Consider the following 22,652-nt stretch of genomic DNA (forward strand, 5'->3'; position numbering starts at 1 on the left):
ACTGGAGTATCCGGAGGAAACCCATGCAGGCACAGGGAGAACATGCAAACTCCAGGCAGGAGGTGCCATGGTTGGGATCTGAACCAATGACCCTAGTACTGCCAGGCGGAAGTGCTAACCATTTAGCCACTGTGCTGCCCCACTTTGATTCACCATCACTATCATAACCAGCATTATAGTTGGATAAAGATCTCAAATATAATTTCCGAAATCTATAATTTACATTCTGATTATCACAACAAATACATTTGCCTACTAACATCAACTTACCTTTTTCTGGGTTATCTTATATTTGCTATTTAACACGTAAACCCCTTTATCCACGGCGACCAGTCCCACCTTGGACTTGTGGTCACATTTCATTCTGAGTTTCACAGAAGCTCCAGGGAGTTGAATCGCATTGTCTCGATCCCTTTCGCCCGACACTGTCAGCTGTGAAAGAGACCACTTTTTAGACGCCTTGCAATAAATTTACCAAAAGCACTCTCTGGTCACACAATCAATAATATGTTAAAGGAGATAGAAACTCTAATGATCCGGAATAAATAGTGGATAATATATATAAAGTGCTTATTGATACCCAAATAAAGGGCTAATTATGATGTCATAAATAATGGTGGATAATCAAAGAAATGAATAAATAATTATAAACGTCCAAACAAATGGAATTAGCCACTTCCTGTCCGGACACTTTTACCCCCTTCCTGACCAGGGCAATTTTCAGCTTTCAGCGCTATCACACTTTGAATGACAATTGCGCGGTCATGCAATACTGTACCCATATGAATTTTTTACCTTTTTTGAGACAGATAAAGCTTTATTTTGGTGGTATTTATTCACTGCTGGGATTTTTATTTTTTTTTGCTATGTAAATGAAAAAGTCCAAAAATTTTGAAAAAAAGTGGGTTTTTTTTATAATATTTTGCAAATAAATAATATTTCATCATAAACCTTGGCCAAAATTTATTCCGTTATTTTTTTAGTAAAACAAAAAAATCCAAATTAGTTTATAACCAAAAATTATAATTTTTATACATTTTTTTTTTACATTTTTATTTTATTTTTTTTATATTATTATTTTTTATTTTTATTTTTTTTTTACATACTGTCACCCTAGCAGTACAGTGTCACCATGGTGACACTGTACTACTTGTGGGGGGTGATGAAGGTTTTTTTTTTTACACTGATTGCTTTTACACCCATATAGGATGTAAAAGCAATAATTTCTCTCTCTGTCTGCATTCTTGCAGTCATTGAGAAGTACTGAGTGAGCTGTGATTGGTCACAGCTTGTCACATGGTACAAGGCTGTTGTGAATAGCCTTGTACCATGTGACCTCTGTGATCATTCACAGATTTCACACGTAGTAAGCAATGATGTCACAAGTGACATCTTGCTTACTACTTTGCATGTGATCACTGATTGGCCAATCAGTGATCACTTGATTGGGACCTCGTACAGAGGTCCCGTCCAACGATCAGTGTTTCACTGTGTCCGGAGGACACAGCGGGCACCGGATCGCGGTGCTGCGCGCTCCCAGGGAGTGCGCACAGCTAGAAAAGGCGGGTGCCGTTTATGAACGGCAACCCGCCCCTGGACTGCCACCGCCCTGCCGTTTATAGACAGCAGGCGGACAGCAAGTAGTTAAGATAAATAAAAGTTCCAATAAATATCAGTAATCTGGATAAAGATAAATGTTGTTATCCCAGTTGTATGCAATCAAATATTCTGGTGACATGCGGGGTATAGTAAAAATGCACACTCACCAGATGCGCATTTTAAATGCACAGTATGTTAATATGTGGTAATCAGCCAGAGGCCCCCTCTATGGTAGGATGGAATACAACCTGGGACCACCCCAGACTTCGTCTGGGGTGGTAAGATGTCAGCCAGAGGTCCCCTTTAAGGTAAGCTGGAATATGGCCTGATGTGGATCTCCCTCCTCTGGACACTGGGATGGTCACCTGGGTTCCTGAGAAATTAAATGCTCGGTGCAGAGCAAAAAAAATGATGGTGCCCACAGTGTAGTAATTTGGTATTAATATAGGATTTAATGTGCAGAGATTAAAATCCAGAAAAGTATCCGAATGAATAGGAATACATGCAGCTTAAAGCTGCCTAATACCCTGACCAGCTGGTAGGCAAAGATGGCCGCTGGACCTCTGTGATCCGGCGGCGTGATGTCACAGCGTGCAAAAAGTCAACAGTTGCTATAGAAAAGGCAAGAATTTTCTACCGCAGCTAAACACAGCCGCATGTAAAAGCACGTAAACGCTTGTAATCGCAGATGAACTCAGTGTACAAACGCAAGTGATCTCTGTTGACTGCGTCCAGGAGCGATGTACCGCACCTATCTGTACATAGGCGCAGTTAATCGCAGTGAAAAGAAAAAGTCAACAGTTGCTTCAGAAAAGGTAAGAATTTTCTACCGCAGCTAAACGCAGCCGCATGTAAAAGCATGTAAACGCACGTAATTGCAGATGAACGCAATGTACAAATGCAAGTGATCTCTGTGCCAGGAGTGTTGGAATTTCGAAATAAAAAAACATGCATTTACAAGCGGCAGAAAAACTGCTTAGGCCTTAGACACTGATCCGCCCCAAAAACACAACAAAAACGCATAGGCATTTTTACCGCGCTTTCTGAGTATTTTTAACCTCCCTAGCGGTCTGATTATGTCCGTATTTCTGTGCTCAAAGCGGTACATTTTTTTGCATGGAAATATGTATTTTTTTTATTGTAGGCCTGTAATTTTTAGGAATAACTCACTGAAATCTGTCCGAACAAGAGTCTAGTAAACATCCCGGGGATGATAAAATTTAAAACACAAAATCATAAATTATAATATAATAAATAATCATAAAAATAATAATATAATAATAATACATTTAATTCAATAATATATTCAAACCAAAAACACTGAAATGTGAAATATAGCGCCAAGTTCGCACATCACTGAGCAAAGTCGCAGAATCATTTTCAGTGTCTGATGATGAATTTCCCCCACGAATCATTATCACTCAATTCTGCAAGTGGTTCTGATTTACTATCGCTGTTCTCTAGCCGGTCTAAAACCGCTTTTGACCTAAAGGGACGCTTTTTGGACGCCATGGACGTTTCTCAGTTTCCAGGCAGAAAGAACAGTAAAAATGCAGGCAGGGCGCCGGACAAAGCACTCGGGACAAAATGTATGTGAAATGGTTTGATACAGTAATGGTTTACTATGTGATTTTAGTGTATTTAGTGAATGTCAATTTTTGTCATTTTCAGATTTCCCGCCAGTTCCGTCCCCCGTATGTCCCGATGTCGCAGGTGACAGTACCCAGAAGACAGATGTTGGCATCCACCGGAGGACATTACCGGGGACACTGCAGGGGGGACATCGCGGGAGCGCAGGACAAGGTAAGTGCAGAAGAGATCCCGGAGCAACGCTGCAGGGTATTCCCGAGTGTAGCTCGGTGTTATTGCTTGTGGTGCTGAAACTTTACCCCGAGCTACACTCGGGAATACTGCCAGGGGGGCTACAGGACATGTGGCTTCTCAGAGGCGTTTTTGAGGCGCTTTTCAGGCGTTTTCCATTGATTTCAATAGGAAGAGGCGTTTTGGGGGATATGGAGGGTGGGAAGAAGGGTGGGGAAGTGAAAATGTGTTGCAAAGAGAACTTAGGTATTGGGGATGTACCTGTGATGTGTATTTCTGTTTTATTTTTTATTATGATAGAGAACCATGAGGGAGAAAAACGGAAGTAAGAGGATGTGGACAGGAATATGAGGAGGGTGGGAAGAAGGGTGGAGAAGGGAAAATGTGTTGCAAAGGGATCTCAGGTGTTGGGAATGTACCTGTGTTGCACATTTCAATTTTATTTTTTATTATCTCATAGATCTTCTTCTTTGTATCAGAAAAATGTCATAAATAAATAAATAATAATGAAAAAAAAATTGCTCCAAAAACACTTCTCAGAGGCATTTTTGAGGCGCTTTTCAGGCGTTTTCCATTGATTTCAATAGGAAGAGGCGTTTTGGGGGCGTTTTTTTAAACTCCCCAGGAATAGGGTAGTGTATCATTTAGTCAGTGCGGCTAAGTGCTTGATCCCCAAATTTTGGCAAGTCTCAGAGCTACCAAGAGTAAAAGACTGGATACACAGAGTGGAAAATATCTATAGGTTGGAGGAGTTACATCATATTGAGGTGGATACATTAGATACATTTAGGAAAACATGGGAGTATCTGGTTAAATTTGAAAACATCTAAAAAATATCTGGAATTAATTGCAGTCTAGGTGGAATGTATTAGAGGAAGTCTAACTGAGATCCCGAGAGAAAGAAAGGATGTAAGATGGAGGGGTATAGGAATGGATAGAGAACCATGAGGGAGGAAAACGGAAGAGGATGTGGACAGGGATATGGAGGGTGGGAAGAAGGGTGGGGAAGTGAAAATGTGTTGCAAAGGGAACTCAGGTATTGGGGATGTACCTGTGATGTGTATTTCTGTTTTATTTGTTATTATGTCATAGATCTTCTTCTTTGTATCAGAAAAATTTAATAAATAAATAATGAAAAAAAAACCCTCCTCCACAAACGCTTCTCAGGGGCGTTTTTGAAGCGCTTTTCAGGCGTTTTCCATTGATTTCAATAGGAAGAGGCGTTTTTGGGGCATTTTTTTAAACTCCCCAGGAATAAATAAATAATAATGAAAAAAAAATTGCTCCAAAAACAATTCTCAGGGGCATTTTTGATGCGCTTCTCAGGCGTTTTTCATTGATTTCAAGGATATTCACAGGAATATGAGGAGAGTGGGAAGAAAGGTGGAGAAGTGAAAATGTGTTGCAAAGAGAACTTAGGTATTGGGGATGTACCTGTGATGTGTATTTCTGTTTTATTTTTTATTATGTCATAGATCTTCTTTGTATCAGAAAAATGTAATAAATAAATAAATAATGAAAAAAAAAAAACCTGCTCCACAAATGCTTCTCAGGGGCATTTTTGAGGCGCTTTTCAGGTGGTTTCAATTGATTTCAATAGGAAGAGGCGTTTTTGGGGCATTTTTTTTTACTCCTCAGGAATAAATAGATAATGGAAAAAAAAATTGGTTCAAAAACAATTCTCAGGGGCATTTTTGATGCGCTTTTCAGGCGTTTTTCCTTGATTTCAAGGATATTCACAGGAATATGAGGAGGGTGGGAAGAAGGGTGGGGATGTGAAAATGTGTTGCAAAGAGAACTTAGGTATTGGGGATGTACCTGTGATGTGTATTTCCGTTTTATTTTTATTATGTAATAGATGTTCTTCTTTGTATCAGAAAAAAAATGAATAAATAAATAATAATGAAAAAAAAAAACTGCTCCAAAAACGCTTCTCAGAGGAGGTTTTGAGACGCTTTTAAGGCGTTTTTGGGGTGTTTTTTTGAACTCCCTAAACATGCCCCAAAAGATGCTGCAAGCAGGAATATTTACACCGTACCACAAGCGCAACGCCTCAGTCTGAAAACACATAGATATACATTCACATACACAGAGAAGCACTTTTCTTGAGCTTTTCAGGTGCTTTTTTTAACCCAAAAACACTTGACAAACTCCTCAGTGTGAAAGCATACTTAGGTTTCTAAAGGCGGGGGGAGTGGAGGCGGGTCTTTGGATCATATGACCGCTGTGATTGGCTGTCACAGCGGTGACATGATTGGAAAGCTCCTGATCGCAGTATGCATCAGGAGCTTACTAATCACCACTAGCTACCATGCTGAGAGCATGCTGGGAGCGCGCTCTTGGCATGGTAAGTAGTTTTAACAGGGCGCATATTTGCGGCCACTAGGTGTTAAGACCCACCCGCCAAGCATATATGCGGCTGGCTAAGGGCTAAACTTGGGTTTACATTGGCAAATACGTACAGGCGTACCTCGGTTTATGAATGCCTCAGTTAACGTAATTTTTGGTTTACAAATGAAAATCCATTGAAAACAATGCCTCGGTTTATGAACTTTTTTTGCAATATGGATTAATTGGTTTTCAATGCATTTGCAAATTTTTTTTAACCACTTCCTGTCCAGACACTTTTACCCCCTTCCTGTCCAGGGCAATTTTCAGCTTTCAGCGCTATCACACTTTGCATGACAATTGCGCGGTCATGCAATACTGTACCCATATGAATTTTTTACCATTTTTTTGAGACAGATAAATCTTTATTTTGGTGGTATTTATTCACCGCTGGGATTTTTATTTTTTTTACTATGTAAATGAAAAAGTCCAAAAATTTTGAAAAAAAGTGTTTTTTTTAAATAAAATTTTGCAAATAAATAATATTTCATCATAAATCTTTGCCAAAATTTATTCCGTTATTTTTTTAGTAAAAAAAAAAAAAATTATAATTTTTAAACATTTTTTTTTTACATTTTTATTTTATTTATTTTTTTTACATACTGTCACCCTAGCAGTACAGTGTCACCATGGTGACACTGTACTACTTGTGGGGGGTGGTGAAGATTTTTTTTTTTTTTTTACAGTGATTGCTTTTACACCCATATAGGATGTAAAAGCAATCATTTCTCTTTCTCTCTGTCTGCATTCTTGCACTCATTGAGAAGTACTGAGTGAGCTGTGATTGGTCACAGCTTGTCACATGGTACAAGGCTGTTGTGAATAGCCTTGTACCATGTGACCTCTGTGATCATTCATAGATTTCACACGTAGTAAGCAATGATGTCAGAAGTGACATCTTGCTTACTACTTTGCATGTGATCACTGATTGGCCAATCGGTGATCACATGATCGGGACCTCGTACAGAGGTCCCGTCCGACGATCGGTGTTTCACTGTGTCCGGAGGACACAGCGGACACCGGATCGCGGTGGTGCGCGCTCCCAGGGAGCGCGCACAACTAGAAAAGGCTAGTTTAGGAATGGCAACCCGCCCCTGGACTGCCACCGCCCTGCCGTTTATAAACAGCAGGCGGACGGCAAGAGGTTAATCATGTCCCTGTACAGTACTATGTCTTTAAAGTGCACTTTATAAATAGTTTTGTACAGATAAGACTTTTTTTTTACTTTTTTTCTGACCTCCAGAATGGATTAATTGGTTTTCAATGCATTTACAAATTTTTTTTTATCATGTCCCTGTACAGTATTTATGCCTTTAAAGTGCACTTTATAAAGAGTTTTGAACAGATAAAATACTTTTTTTTACATTTTTCTGACCTCTAGAACGAATGAATTGGTTTTCAATACATTCCTATGGGAAACCGCGTTTCGGTCTACAAATTTTTCGCAATACAAAAAGTACTGCAGAATGCATTAAATTCATAAACCGAGGTACGCCTGTATATATTGACAACAAAATGTTTAAATTGTCAATGCTTAAAACTTTTTTTAGAGTTCCTGGGGAAAAGCAATATATATAACGATTTTCAAGTTAGAATGATTTCATGATCTGCTGTTATCACAGATGATGATGCCAAACCAATTTGATCTGTAGTTGCCACCTACGACATTCTTACCGTTCCCATGCAGGTATCTGCTACATCTATCCAGACGGAGTCAGCTACGATCTCACGGCCTGCTCCAGTTGTGACCACATAATAGGCCAATATACGGAAAGATGGGATGAAATCTGATGTTATTGGCAGCAGCAAAGTCACAAGGGATTGGCCTTGTGATCTCTCTTGTTTTCCAGTTTTCATTATTCTACCTTTGTTTACTATCTGTAGGATGAAAAAAATACATAAGTATATTTTTTATTCAAATTCAAAATCACAAATTGGAAACCCAATTCCAAATCACAAATTAATACAACAGACAAAATTAAAAGGAATATAGCGAGCGCTTATTAAAATCAGCTGCTAGAACACTCCAAGGAATCACCAGACCTCATATCATAAGTATTAAAAATATAGTGCAGCGCTGTAATATAGATATGTAAACAAATAAGTGAGCATAAAGTTCATAAAATCTTCATAAATGCAAAAAAAACTCTTGTAGAAAAACTTGCAGTGAGAATCTTCTCTATATCAAAATAGGTGACTGGAACCCTATAGATAAAATGCGCACTCACCAACCGTGCATTAAATATGCGCATGTATATGACCATCTATCAGGTAATCAGCCAGACACAAGGACCATCCCTCCCAGGTGGATCATCAGGCTTGGGTGTAGTGATATGTAGCAAGGTCCAGAGAACACTCAAAGCCAGTAAGTGAAGGTGGATGAGCTCCCTCTTCTGGATACAAGATGCACTAGGAACCAGCTGCTATAGATCTGAAACCCTCGGAGAGAGGGTTAAAAACAGAGAGGGAGTGCCAATAGTGTAGTAGGTTCAAACGGATTTATTAGGTTACAGATAGAGTAACAACCAGGGGTACATGTGTACATATACTGCCAGTATTAGAGCAATAAAAGAACATGTACTGACCCGGCACAGTAAGAAGCCGCCGGACCTCCTTGTGGTCACGGCGGTGCAGAAAGTCACACGTGGTGTTGGCTCCTCCTGAGGCCTTTCGTGCTACGGCACATCATCAGAGGGGTGACGCCATCAGCAGTGTGACTGAAATGATTCTTCTTAAAAAGCGGAGTTTGCGCATGCGCACACGAACCACCGCCATTTTCCCGAGGCGTGGGAAGAACTGCGCATGCGCGCCTTACTAGCCGCCATTTTGCCGTGGATCTCAAACAACGATCTGTGTGCCTACACCAGGGGTGTCCAAACTTTTTTCAAAGAGGGCCAGATTGGATGAAGTGAACATGATGGAGGGCCGAACATTTTTCCGAACATTCTTTGAACCATTACAATTAAATGCAAATAAATTATTTTATGCCAAGTTAATAACAAACCACATACTTTTCATTTCATAACATTAAGATCAACTGACAGCTGAGTTTTCACAATGTATTGAAAATAAATTAAAAAAAACTTACTTGCACTAATGTGAAGGGTGAAAAAGGTAGCTGGAGCTGAAGTCTCTGCTCGGCAGCCGGGAGGGGAAGAGAAACACACTTCACGCTGGAAGCCCGGCCCTGACGTCACCGCCCTCTGTCGCTCCCAGCGCGGCGCAGTCACGCATGCGCACTGCTCTCAAGCAGAAGACTGTCTGCCACAGAAGGGAGGGCCGTGCGACAGCCGCATTGACACAGACCAGGGAGAACGCGCCGCAGTCAGGCATGCGCACTGCCCTCTGCTCTCAAGCAGAAGATTGTCTGCCATAGAAGGGAGGGGAAGAGGAACACACTTCACGCTGGAAGCCCGGCCCTGACGTCACCGCCCTCTGTCGCTCCCAGCGCGGCACAGTCACGCATGCGCACTGCTCTCAAGCAGAAGACTGTCTGCCACAGAAGGGAGGGCCGTGCGACAGCCGCATTGACACAGACCAGGGAGAACGCGCCGCAGTCAGGCATGCGCACTGCCCTCTGCTCTCAAGCAGAAGATTGTCTGCCATAGAAGGGAGGGCCGTGGGAGGGCCACATTACACAGAGCAGGGAGGGCTGTTGGAGGGCCGTATTAAACCGACCCCCGGGCCGTAAATGGCCCGCGGGCCGGACTTTGGACATGCCTGGCCTACACAGATGTTAGGAAAAATGCTAAATGATAGCAGGGCACATTGGATCAGTGCCGATTTCCCAGGGGAGGTGGAATGCAGTATTTAAACAGCGATATTTAGATATGTTAAAGGAGTGAATATATCAATACCCCGCTCCCTCTGGACATGCTGAGAGCATTTAGGTATTCTAACAATACTCTGCTCCCTATGGATATACCGGGAGCACTTAACCCTTAACATTCCAAACAGGAATACATGTTAGATATTACATCTACTATTTCATCCATGGCATAAGGTGCATTAAATCATAAAAATCATATTTAATTATATACAATGATAAAGATAAAAATACAAAAAATGCCAATCGACATCAAAAATCAAATAGAAAAATAGAAATAGAAAAAATATACAAAATTAGAAAACATTTTTAAAAAGCATAATTTTGTTAAATAGCATTCTGTGGCGTGCAGTAAAAAATATATATAAATAATTCACACCCATCGGGTTTTATGAATTAGACACCTTATACCCCCACGGTCATAATATAGAGGTCGATATCAATTGTTTTATAGCTAATAGCTAGAGTGTGAATTATTTATATATATTTTTTACTGCACGCCACAGAATGCTATTTAACAAAATTTACCTATGTGGCCTTGATTGGATAGTTTATGACTTCTATTATTTTGGTGAGCATTTTATGTTTTTAACTTTATTTGCATTTTGTATCATAATATATTCTTTATAATTTTAACATTTTATGATTATTTTTCTTCCTATATACTTATTTATGATATTTGTGACATTGTTTCTGATAAGTATTATATGAGGATTTTTTATCACTTTCATATATCCGAGCACCTTATGTCATGGATGACACCATAGATGCTGTGATCATCTTACTATGAGAATATACAGTATTTTCCCTGTTTGGAGAATTAAGGGCGGCGGATCGTGCGCTTATGCTTTTTAAATTTTTTTGATAATTTTGTATATTTTTTCTATTTCTATTTTTCTATTTGATTTTTGATGTCGATTGGCATTTTTTGTATTTTTATCTTTATCATTGCATATAATTAAATATGATTTTTATGATTTAATGCACCTTATGCCATGGATGAAATAGTAGATGTAATATCTAACATGTATTCCTGTTTGGAATGTTAAGGGTTAAGTGCTCCCGGTATATCCATAGGGAGCAGAGTATTGTTAGAATACCTAAATGCTCTCAGCATGTCCAGAGGGAGCGGGGTATTGATATATTCACTCCTTTAACATATCTAAATATCGCTGTTTAAATACTGCATTCCACCTCCCCTGGGAAATCGGCACTGATCCAATGTGCCCTGCTATCATTTAGCATTTTTCCTAACATCTGTGTAGGCACACAGATCGTTGTTTGAGATCCACGGCAAAATGGCGGCTAGTAAGGAGCGCATGCGTAGTTCTTCCCACGCCTCGGGAAAATGGCGGTGGTTCGTGTGCGCATGCGCGAACTCCACTTTTTAAGAAGAATCATTTCAGTCACACTGCTGATGGCGTCACCCCCCTGATGATGTGCCGTAGCACGAAAGGCCTCAGGAGGAGCCAACACCACGTGTGACTTTCTGCATCGCCGTGACCACAAGGAGGTCCGGCGGCTTCTTACTGTGCCGGGTCAGTACATGTTTTTTTTATTGCTCTAATACTGGCAGTATATGTACACATGTACCCCTGGTTGTTACTCTATCTGTGACCTAATAAATCCGTTTGAACCTACTACACTATTAGCACTCCCTCTCTGTTTTTAACCCTCTCTCCAAGGGTTTCAGATCTATAGCAGCTGGTTCCTAGTGCATCTTGTATCCAGAAGAGGGAGCTCATCCACCTTCACTTACTGGCTTTGAGTGTTCTCTGGAGCTTGCTACATATCACTACACCCAAGCCTGATGATCCACCTGGGAGGGATGGTCCTTGTGCCTGGCTAATTACCTGATAGATGGTCATATACATGCGCATATTTAATGCGCGGTTGGTGAGTGCGCATTTTATCTATACGGTTCCAGTCACCTATTTTGATATAGAGAAGATTCTCACTGCAAGTTTTTCTACAAGAGTTTTTTTTGCATTTATGAAGATTTTATGAACTTTATGCTCACTTATTTGTTTACATATCTATTTACATATCTATATTACAGCACTGCACTATATTTTTAACACAAATTAATACGCTTAGAACGAATATTTTGGTTAGCACCACATAAGTTTAGGAAAAAAAGCTCTTGGAAAAATTGGGCAGCTCTTGGAATATTGGCGCTGGCCTAAAAAGTTGTGCCACCACTGGTCCTTTGACAATTCTTTGATTAGTAGAAGAAACTTTTCTTTCAGGGGTGGCAGCAACCTTCCCACTGTCTAGTTTGCCTTTCAGCAAATTCATGGCACTTTCTATGGAACTTTTGCCAAAGACAATCTGGCCATAAAAGCTGACCTGAAGGAGAGAGGTTAAATAAAAATTGACATTCAGTTACAGACGTTGTTAGACTGGATCATCCAGTAGAATGTGAAAAGCACAATGTCACCTCCAATCTATTTCCCAACTCCATTACAGTTGTCTTATGCACACACAACTGACTTTCATGCCTCTTACCATTTTCTATGCAATATAAAATATATGTTAAAATGAAAAAGAAGCAACAAAGAGGTTGGATTTTTGGGCACATCCACCCATAACTTGGTGACAACCTCCAAAAACTGAAGTATTCATTACAGCTATCCATCCAACCTCTTGTTGCCCAAGACAAATGCAGCACCATTTTCCTAATTAAATTAAATAAAATTGTTTGGTTAATCCATACAGTAATTCAACAAAGACCTGTGTTCAGATAAGTAATGATAAGCAACCAGCAAGATTGAAGTTCTTCAGCTACTAGAGCACAATGGGGCACTATCCACTCTCAGCTGAACCCCACCATTGGTCGTGAGACTTACTAATAGTGAGGTGAAGGCTGTAGGTGCCTAACCCTTCTCCGCGCTACCAAACTTGTTTTTTGTCACACTCTGTTCCCCCATTGGTGAGATTTCCCCTTAGTTGCTGTTCTTTATGACACCCATCAATTACACAGAAGGTGATGGAGTGCAGACAACAACTAAAACTTAACTGAGGGTCTACCACTTCTATTTAAAGTCTGAATGAATTAATTCCTTATATGTCACAATATACAGCAAAAGTATAATTTTATAAAGTGCTCCATCCTTTATCATTAAAGGTCAGTGCTTAAGCTCCAGTCCATGGACTTGGCCTAGGCTGAGATGATGCCCCCATTCTACTGCAGGCCGTAGGAAGCATTTCCTTGGTCATATCTCCCTCAGAGATCAGACCATATTTTGTAATTTTGTATACAAAGGAGCACGGATGAGCTCTTGTCCATAATGGGCATGGTATTTAAATATTATTAATTTGCGGACCATACTGGCATGTCACTGGAATTCAAGTGGTTATATTGGGATGATGCCCACAGCTGCAGGCTTCATCGCGGTATCATTTTTTAGAGTCGACAGTCAGCTCTCTTGTAAAAGCAATCTAAGTGGCTAACTAGACACTGGATTGCTTTTACCAGCAGCAGGAGGGGACATCCCCCCCATCTCATGGCTTTCTTGGGCTGTCTCATCCCACCTGTACACCCGGTTGACCACATGGCACTTCTGCCGAACAAAGACCAGCGCCACCAATACTGTGAAGCGAAAACAAACAAAGAGCGCACCAACCTTGCGCATTACCTCAGTAAGCCAAAATGTATTAATTACAGAATAATACTCACAAACACTGAAGTATATCATGCATGTAAGTCCTCAAAGGGACTAAGGATAAAAGCAGCCTGCGCGAGTCCCATCAGAGGAGTGGACACTCAGGGAACAGCTGACGCATTTCAAAGGACGAACCTTCTTCATCAGAGCTTAACTGAACAATGAGTGATCACTCCTATATATACTCTATGTCAGAGACCGCCGCGGCTCCGTCCCTGGCGCATACGCACTAGCGGCGGCTCACGCCGGGACACAAGCACCAGGTCCCGGCGGGCCGTGGCTAGTTCTAGAGTGTTACGGATCCACCAGGTGGTGCCTCTGGCGGCCCACTAGACGGAATCACCCGGAGCGTGGAGTCTAAGTCCCGGTCTGCGTTTTCACCAGGGCCCCTGATGGTGGGGATGGACTTGGAGCAGAACCAGGACCAGGTCACGACCTCCGAGCAATACCACCAGTGGCAGAGGAAGCCTCCGGGGATGAGTGTAAACCAGAAGAGAGCCAGATGTGAGGAGGCCGGCAGGACCAGGCAGGATAAACCGGCGTTTGTTACCATGGGGAATGGCGAGGTACAGAGACGGCAGACAGAGAGTGGTGGGGTCACACGCAGGGTCAGTATCGAAGTCAGTCCACAGAATGGTCAAACAAGCCGGGGGTCGGGATAGGAGAAGGCAGCGTAGTCAGGGGCAATCCGGGTCAAACTCAGGAGAAGGCAGCGTAGTCAGATAATCCAGGTCAGGGCTGGAGCAGGCAGAAGGTCAAACAATCCGGGTCTATAATCACAGGGCACAGGAAACTTCAGCTAACAGGTCAGACCTTGCGGCAATTTGTGACAGTGCAGGGCATCTTTAAATATCGCGCCCTGCACTGTCATTGGCCGCCCAAGACGTGCCCGCGGCTCCTACTGCACATGCGCGGCATCCTGTCAGCCACGGCCCGCCGGGACCTGGTGCTTGTGTCCCGGCGTGAGCTGCCGCTAGTGTGCATGCATCGGGGACGGAGCCGCGGCGGTCCCTGACATAGAGTATATATAGGAGTGATCACTCATTGTTCAGTTAAGCTCTGATGAAGAAGGTTCGTCCTTCGAAACGCGTCAGGTGTTCCCTGAGTGTCCACTCCTATGATGGGACTTGCGCAAGCTGCTTTTATCCTTAGTCCCTTTGAGGACTTACATGCATTATATACTTCAGTGTTTGTGAGTATAAATCTGTAATTAATACATTTTGGCTTACTGAGGTAATGCGCAAGGTTGGTGCGCTCTTTGTTTGTTTTCGCTTCACAGTATTGGTCGGGCTTCCCCAGCCTTGTTTGGAGCTGCACAACCCCATCTGCACTGTTGGTAAATACGTCCAAGTCCTGACTCCCTCTACCTACCCCGTGTTGGGTCATAGAGCGCAAGAGAGTTTGTTTTCTTTCTAAAGACCAGCACCACTCTGTTCACCTCTATGTATTAGAGAAACCGCCACATACATCACTTCCGGTTTCCCTAGATGTAAATGGCGCCATTTTTAACAATGAAAAGCATTTGATCACACCGATCTTAGTGTGATCAAATGCTTTTAAGGGCAGAGGGTCTATAAGACCCCTGAATCTCTCCATAAAGAGTACCTGTCACTGCCTATTGCTGTCACAAGGGATGTCTGCATATTTAGTGACAGCAATAAAAGTCATAAAAAAAAGTGTAAAAAAAAAAAAAGTAAATCATTTAAAAAAAACAAACAGCGAACATCCTACACACTGTGAATGTCAGATCATGGGCAGTAATTCTAGCATGAGGCATCCTGTATAAATATAAAGTAGTAACCTGTAAAGGCTTTTTATGGACAGTAAAATTTATGTCGTTTGATGCCATTGCCCAGGTGGGCACAATTTTAATAGACTAAATGCAATTTCTCCTGCGCTCCGGGACCCAGGCCGGTGGTGAGTAGATCAAATCCCAACAAAGCAACCACCGGGGCATACAAGGTCGTGCAGCTCCAAACCAAGGCTGGGGAAGCCCGAACAGAACTGTGAAGTAAAACAAGAAGAAGCGCACCAACCTTGCGCATTACCTCAATAACCAAAATTTATTTAGTAAAAGAATGGTACTCACAAACAGTGAATAAAAACAGGCATGTAAGTCCTCCCAGGGACTTCAAAGGCAAGAGGCCAGGGCGAATCCCATCATGGGGGTAGCCACTCAGTACAGCTGACGCTGTCAGGGCCTGGACTTGAACCTGGGGCTTCTACTGTGTCAGGCAGTAACTCTTCTCACTGAGCTACCTAGGATGCTGGACAACACTTTGCCTCATCTATTGGATAATCCTACCTTGTGTCTTGTTTGCTCTTGAACCTTGAACTCCTTGCTCCTCCCATGAACTTCCTATATAAGCCATGTCCTTGGACTTCCTCCTTGCCAGATTATTGTGCCTTTCCAGACAATATCCTGCTACTGTTCCTGCTGCTGTCTACACCTCCGCTACTGATCTTTGGCTTGTTCCTGACCACGATTTTGTCTCATCCTAATGTACTACGATTGATCTGCTACCATTTGTGACCGACCCTTGGCTTGTGACCGACTATGCTTTCGTCTGATCCCTAACCTGTTGATCCGCTATTGGTTCCCAGTCTGCTCATTCCCTGGTGGGGTGATCCTGAGATCTGCGACCTGGTATTAACACGCAGCCTAATCTATCTCCACCATTAGGAGCTCTGGTGAATACCGGTTAATACTTAGACCCCGCACCTCAGGTGAGCCTGCGTCATTCCCAGGGGGATCCACTGGTGTACCTATCCTGCTGGTTCCAGGTAAGCCTTTTACTGCTGTAGCAACTGGTCTCTGAACCTGACCATACACCGTGACAGACGCATTTCGAAGGTCATGCCTACTTCCTCAGAGCTTCCTGCAGCTCCCTGGGAGGACTTACATGCCTGTTTTTATTCGCTGTTTGTGAGTACCATTCTTTTACTAAATACATTTTGGTTATTGAGGTAATGCGCAAGGTTGGTGCGCTTCTTCTTGTTTTACTTCACGGTCCTTGGGCACAATTTTAAAGCATGGCATGTTTGGTACCTATTTACTCTGTGTATCATCATCTTTTATATTTTTCCAAAAACTTGGGAAATTACATTAAAATTCAAAAAAGTGTATTTTTTTTTTTAAATTGTGCTTCAAAAATTGCTGCGCAAATACTGTGTGACATACAAAAGTTGCAACACCCACCAATTTATTCTCTAGGGCCTCTGGTTTAAAAAATATATATAATTTTTGAGAGTTCTAAGAATTTTTTTTTAGTAAACAATACAGATTGTTACATGTAAATAAAGTGCTACAAAAGGCTTGGTCTTCAAGTAGCTAATAATACACATGACACAGATGGTATTTAAAGAAATCTTACTATGTAATTAAAATGGGTGATCTGGCTCTGAACTGCTGGGTCAGTGTTCCGGATAACAAAGTTGATAGCAGCATTTTCACCAATTTTCAGTTCTCCACCGCCAACACCGAGATGCAGATAATTACCACCACGTGGTCGGTATGCAGAGGCGGTCATGGACGCAGTGGCTTGTAGGTTAGGCGCTAATCTTGGATCATCTGTTCTTACCTTACAATTGAAAAAACAATCAAGACAAAACATTTAAAAAGGATGAACAAGGATTCCAAGTAAAATAAAAAGCTAAAGATCAAAAGGAAAAACAACTATGGCCAAAACCTTTTCATTTTGCTGGCTGTGTCTCTATTGAACGGTTTCTCCTCATCTCCTTTTCCAGAGACACAACAGGAAGTAAGGGGAAATCTCCAAATAGTGAAATTTCCTCTTTGACAGTTTTCATCAGAACAGGTGTCCCTATTGGAAGATTTCCATTCGCCTCATTTTCCTAGGAAAAAAATGCTGGATTTTCCTGGTGTCCTGATTTTGTCCTGGTGAGATTGGTTAGCAGGACAAATTGAGGAATGATTCTCCCTGATGGCAATAAACTTCTGAAAGAGGTTCTAACCCTTCTCCACTTTATCTAAATATTTTTACTAGGGATACACTTTTCAATATTGTTTAGAGAATCTTCCTTTTAAGTAATCACACTGATTTTATTATATTATTGGTTCTCTATAAAAAATTTCCAGCAATCGTGTAGCTTTTCCATCAACACATTCTTGGTTTCTGATAGGCAGTGTGCCCAAGAACAGTTTCAGAACCCCACAGGCTTGCGATATAGGCGTGATATGAATTTAAAGCCCATAGGCGTGATATGAATATTGCCCAGTTTGGCCATTTTTGGCTAGATCAGGTGATCCCCTTATGCCTACAAAACATAACCACTGCATGACCATTTATATAAAACCATTTATAACTCTGCCCAAAATTACATCACCAATCTTGTCTCCAAATATCACCCAAACCGTACTCTCCGCTCCTCCCAGGACCTCCTGTTCTCTAGCTCCCTTGTCTCCTCCTCCCATGATCATCTCCAGGACTTCTCCAGAGCCTCCCCCATCCTCTGGAACTCTCTACCCCAATCTATCAGACTATCGCCTTCTCTACCCACTTTTAGGCTATCTCTGAAAACCTCTCTCTTCAGGGAAGCCTATCCTGCCTTCAGCTAATAACGGAATCTTCTACTCCTTCTACCAGTCCATCCCCCACAGTTATTACATTTTGTACCACTAGCCCCTCCCTCTTAGATTGTAAGCTCCAAGGAGCAGAGCCCTCCTATCCCTCTTGTATTGAACTGTATTGTTGCTGTACTGTCTCTCATTATATTTTAAAGTGCTGAGCAAACTGTTGGCGCTATATAAATCCTGTATAATAATAATAATGACCATACTGAAGAGAAAACCCGATCCAGTATATTGTTAGCCAACCAATGTGGTCAGTGTCTGGGGGCACAACTTTGCTTTTTCTGTCTTCTATCTTCATAGCAGTAAACATGACATTCAGGAGGCCAAAATGGTACACATGGCAAGTTTTTTTTCTGGTTCAGCCCAGCGGGCTTAATGAAAAAAAAACTGAGCAGCTCGTGAGGAGGTCCTTGTACTAACTGCAATTTTCAGTACAATGTACCATCCCCCCCTCTGCCAGAACACAGCGATCAGAACTTGTAGCCATTGGCTGAGAGCGCTGATCAGAATGCCGATTGGCTGCTGTTTTTTCCAGCATGCTCATTCAACAGAAGCTGGTCGTGAGATCGGCTCCTGTCAAACAAGGACCTGTACAAACAGGTCGTTTGTCAGCCGGTATCTACTGTACTGATGATATTTCAGACAATATTTGGCACGTGTGTCTGGAGCTTTAGAGTGGTCAGATTGTACATGGATGTCTGGACACCCTAGAATGACCATGGACACCTCTAGGCTGGGTTACTAGGCAGGATTTTTGCACCATAATGTCTAAATTCCAGGCTAGTGCTCAATCTTACGATGTTTCTTGATCTGCTGGTACATTAGAGAAGTACTGAACATAAACTGTTTGTCAGAGCTCTGTCCACAGCAGAGGTACTTGGAGACCTGGCACTCATTAGCTCAGCTTGGCACCAGATGGCCTTTATAAGGAAGCCCATCACTCCCTCAAATTGGTGGTTGATCTCAGGCTCCCCAGTACCATTGTCTGTGTTCCCTTGCTACTGTGATCTCCTGTTACCAATTTAGCTTGTTCTTGGACCTGTCTTCTCTGCCTGACTCCTGATCTGACCCTTGCTTGGCTAACGGATATTCTCACCTGCTCTCCTGATCTGACCCTTGCTTGGCTAACGGATATTCTCACCTGCTCTCCTGATCTGACCTCAGCTTGGCTAATAGATATTCTCACTTGCTCTCCTGATCTGACCTCGGCTTGGCTAATAGATATTCTCACTTGCTCTCCTGATCTGACCTCGGCTTGGCTAATAGATATTCTCACCTGTTCTCCTGATCTGACCTCGGCTTGGCTAATAGATATTCTCACCTGCTCTCCTGATCTGACCTTGGCTAATAGATATTCTCACCTGCTCTCCTGATCTGACCTTGGCTAATAGATATTCTCACCTGCTCTCCTGATCTGACCTCGGCTAATAGATATTCTCACTCGCTCTCCTGATCTGACCTCGGCTTGGCTAATAGATATTCTCACTCACTCTCCAGTGTATGACCCTAGCTATTGACTATGTCTGCTCCAATCTCCACTTGGCATCTGACCTTGGCCTTGAACCAACTACTCACGGGCGCCACCTGTCTGCAGACACCGTTCCGGTGCATCAGCTGTGCTCCTGGGTGTACCTCTGACAAGCACTCCTACAGGCGACCCATGCTACTTTGGGCCTGACTCCTTCTGTCCCATATCCAGGGGAGTCTGGAACTTAGCCGCAAGGGAAGCCCTCTCTCCATTGGCCTCTAACACCAGGTATGTGATACTGCTAAACTGAACTGAAAACAAATTACACTGTTTTGGACTCTGGGATCTTAGGATACACCAATTAGCCCCACTTCAAAGTGTATATATATTTTCAAGCAATGGTCTACACTTTCACTTCTCATGAGTTAGTTCTCCCAGAACACTGGCTTGGCAGTAACAACATGATTTAAAAATGAGGACGTTTGGGTGATTTACTAATAAGCCTGATATATTTCTGGATAGATGGTTTGGGTCTACTGTGTGCAATCTGAAGCATAATCAATGTTAATCTTTATACAGTAAGTCATTTAATGGTTTTGCTATAGGATGGTAATTACAAAACAGATCCCAGTGGTTGTTAATCTGAGTTCATTTATATATTTATTTATTTTAATTTAAGTTATACCATAAATGTCTACATTATTGTGTTCTGAAACCACTAAACAAGACCCAAACCATTGTGTAAAAAATTTGATTGTTACCGTTATTTCAAGCGAGCTTATATCACGAGGGGCATTGATGGTCAGCCGGACAGTTCCATCTTTCAGTGTAACCCCTCTCACTGACCCTGGTTCCACCACCACAGGGACACGTTCTGCTGGAGTCCCATCTGGGTTGGTCACAAACACCTAGAATAGATGACAAATGTACTGAAACACAACAAATCTTGCTAAACAAGCAATCTCTAATATTAACCCAGCCATCAGCAATGATACCATGCTAACACCAGGAAAACATTTCTACTTCAATTTACAATGTGCCAAAATATTACAAGACCAACAGTAATCTGGACACCATGAGAATTTAAAGGGCCACTATAATGGTTTGGAATCAGTTTGTAATGTGCTATTTTATGGTTTATAAGTTTGAAAACTGTTGGATTCTATTTTTGTAGCTATAATCAAAGTTTAATTCACAAATAAACAGCACTGGGTTTAGCTAAAGAGACAGTATGGCAGAGTAGCTTTGCTAAAATGGTTTGCCGTCAATTTGGTTTTAGGTGTTTCTTTAGAGTTCATAAGTCTGTAAACTCTTGATTTCTCTTTTTTTGGTATCTGTACAATCTTTAATTCACATATAAACTGTAATACATTACAAAGGCTTGCCAGAGCACTAGGGTTTAGCTAAAGAAACAGTAGAGCAGAGTAGCTTGCTTTGCTTATACAATAAACCTCTGATATATTGTCTTACCATTAGATCCATAGGCATTGCAGGTTTGAAATATTTGGATGTTTTGGTGTAGAGAACTTTATACGGGGAGTACACCATATGGATATCACAAAGCTCACTTTCCAGCATATCGCTGCCTGCAATTAAAACACACCACTGATGTCAAAATAAATTAGCTATATTGACCTAGGAAACTACTAAGCAACTTATTCCCTCCCTGGTTATATCTCACCTTGACTATTGTAACTCCCTCCTCATTGGCCAACCTCATCGCAGGCTATCCCCTCTTTAGTCTACCATGAATGCTGCTGCCAGACTCCTCCACCTTACTAACCGTTCCATATCTGCCACCCCTCTCTGCCAATCCCTCCACTGGCTTCTACTCAGTGTCCTCCACCCCTCTCTGCCAATCCCTCCACTGGCTTCCCATTGGCCAACGGATAAAATTCAAAAAATTAACAATAACATACAAAGCCTTTTATAATTCTGCCCCAAATTACATCACCAATCTTGTCTCCAAATATCACCCAAACTGTACTCTTCGCACAACCTCCTGCTCTCTAGCTCCCTTGTCTCCTCCTCCCATGATTGTCTCCAGGACTTCTCCAGAGCTTCCCCCATCCTCTGGAACTCTCTGCCCCAATTTATCAGACTATCGCCTACTCTGCTCACTTCTCTGAAAACCTATCTCTTCAGGGAAGCCCTGCCCTCAGCTAATAGTGGAATCTTCTATTCCTCCTACGAGTCCATCCCCCACAGTTACTACCTTTTGTACCACTAGCCCCTCCCTCTTAGATTGTAAGCTGGGACCTCCTATCCCTCTTGTATTGAACTGTATTGTTACTGTATTGTCTCCCGTTATATTGTAAAGCGCTGAGCAAACTGTTGGCGTTATATAAATCCTGTATAATAATATAATAATTAAGCTAAATTAATGCATGTAAATAGCTTCTTCAAAAGTAAAAAAGGTACTTTAGCAAATAGGAATACCATAGTATGTACCTTGAGTAAGAGCTCTGAGGCTGCTGACATCACATCCAAGACAGCAGCACCCAGCAGCAGTCTCAGGTCTTTTGGTTGCTTGCACAATGGAGGATTTTACAGGTAAATAAAATATATAACATTCACAGATGAGAAGACTGTTGTTGAAATGAACAGTCTGGGGACAGGATCCTTTTAGAAAAGGAATTACTTTAAATACTTAGTAGATGGGGCAATAACCTACAGCCCACAATGTAAAAATTGCAAATCCCCTTTTTGATTGTGCACTCAATGTTTCCCTAGCAGGAAAAAGTTTTACGAGGCTGGGTTACTGGCCCAGTGCCTAACCTTTCCTGTTTCTCAACACTGGCTTGGGACTGGCTATGGCAGAGCAATTTCTATACCCACTGCCCCACACTCCAGCAACATTTGAAAGATCGTAATGAAAATCACTCAAAAATGGAATGCATTTCATCATAGATCCCTATGGAAAATTCTGGACATCACCTACAGAGACCGAATCACAAAGTGCTATGCAGAAGCTAGAAGATATTGTCACCAATTAGAGTCTATGGCTGCCCAAATATATTCTGCACCTACCCAACTACCACACACTCAAAATCGCAATGTGCTGGATGCCACTATTTAGAAGAAAGCAGACATAAGGACAACTGCTGACAACCTGGTGGTCCACCTTTTAAACAGACCTGGAAACCATCAAGGTTCCATGGGCCAGCAAAACTTGAAAGATCGTAATGAAAATCACTCAAAAACAGAATGCACATCACCATAGATGCCTATGGAAAATTCTGGACATCACCTACAGAGACCGAATCACAAAGTGCTATGCAGAAGCTAGAA

At 41.9% G+C, this 22,652-nt stretch overlaps 1 protein-coding gene across 1 annotated transcript in view; it reads right to left on the bottom strand.

The window, feature by feature from the left end:
* Positions 1 to 270: 270 nt before the first annotated feature.
* LOC149442410 (venom factor-like) overlaps positions 271 to 22,652 on the bottom strand; it is a gene marked incomplete at its 3' end in the record, with an annotated part of 64,291 nt that continues 41,909 nt past the window's right edge. Inside the window, exons 10-14 of the mRNA XM_089656127.1 lie at positions 20,832 to 20,947; positions 20,123 to 20,269; positions 16,674 to 16,880; positions 7,483 to 7,686; positions 271 to 432 (exon numbers count right to left, since the gene is read on the bottom strand). Coding sequence (XP_089512253.1) covers positions 271 to 432; positions 7,483 to 7,686; positions 16,674 to 16,880; positions 20,123 to 20,269; positions 20,832 to 20,947 — 836 coding nt within the window. The remainder of the gene's footprint in view (positions 433 to 7,482; positions 7,687 to 16,673; positions 16,881 to 20,122; positions 20,270 to 20,831; positions 20,948 to 22,652) is intronic.

The sequence above is a fragment of the Staurois parvus genome, unplaced genomic scaffold, assembly GCF_062004578.1.
Source record: "Staurois parvus isolate SC_StPar_1 unplaced genomic scaffold, SC_StPar_1.0 ptg000887l, whole genome shotgun sequence".
Taxonomy (NCBI): domain Eukaryota; kingdom Metazoa; phylum Chordata; class Amphibia; order Anura; family Ranidae; genus Staurois; species Staurois parvus.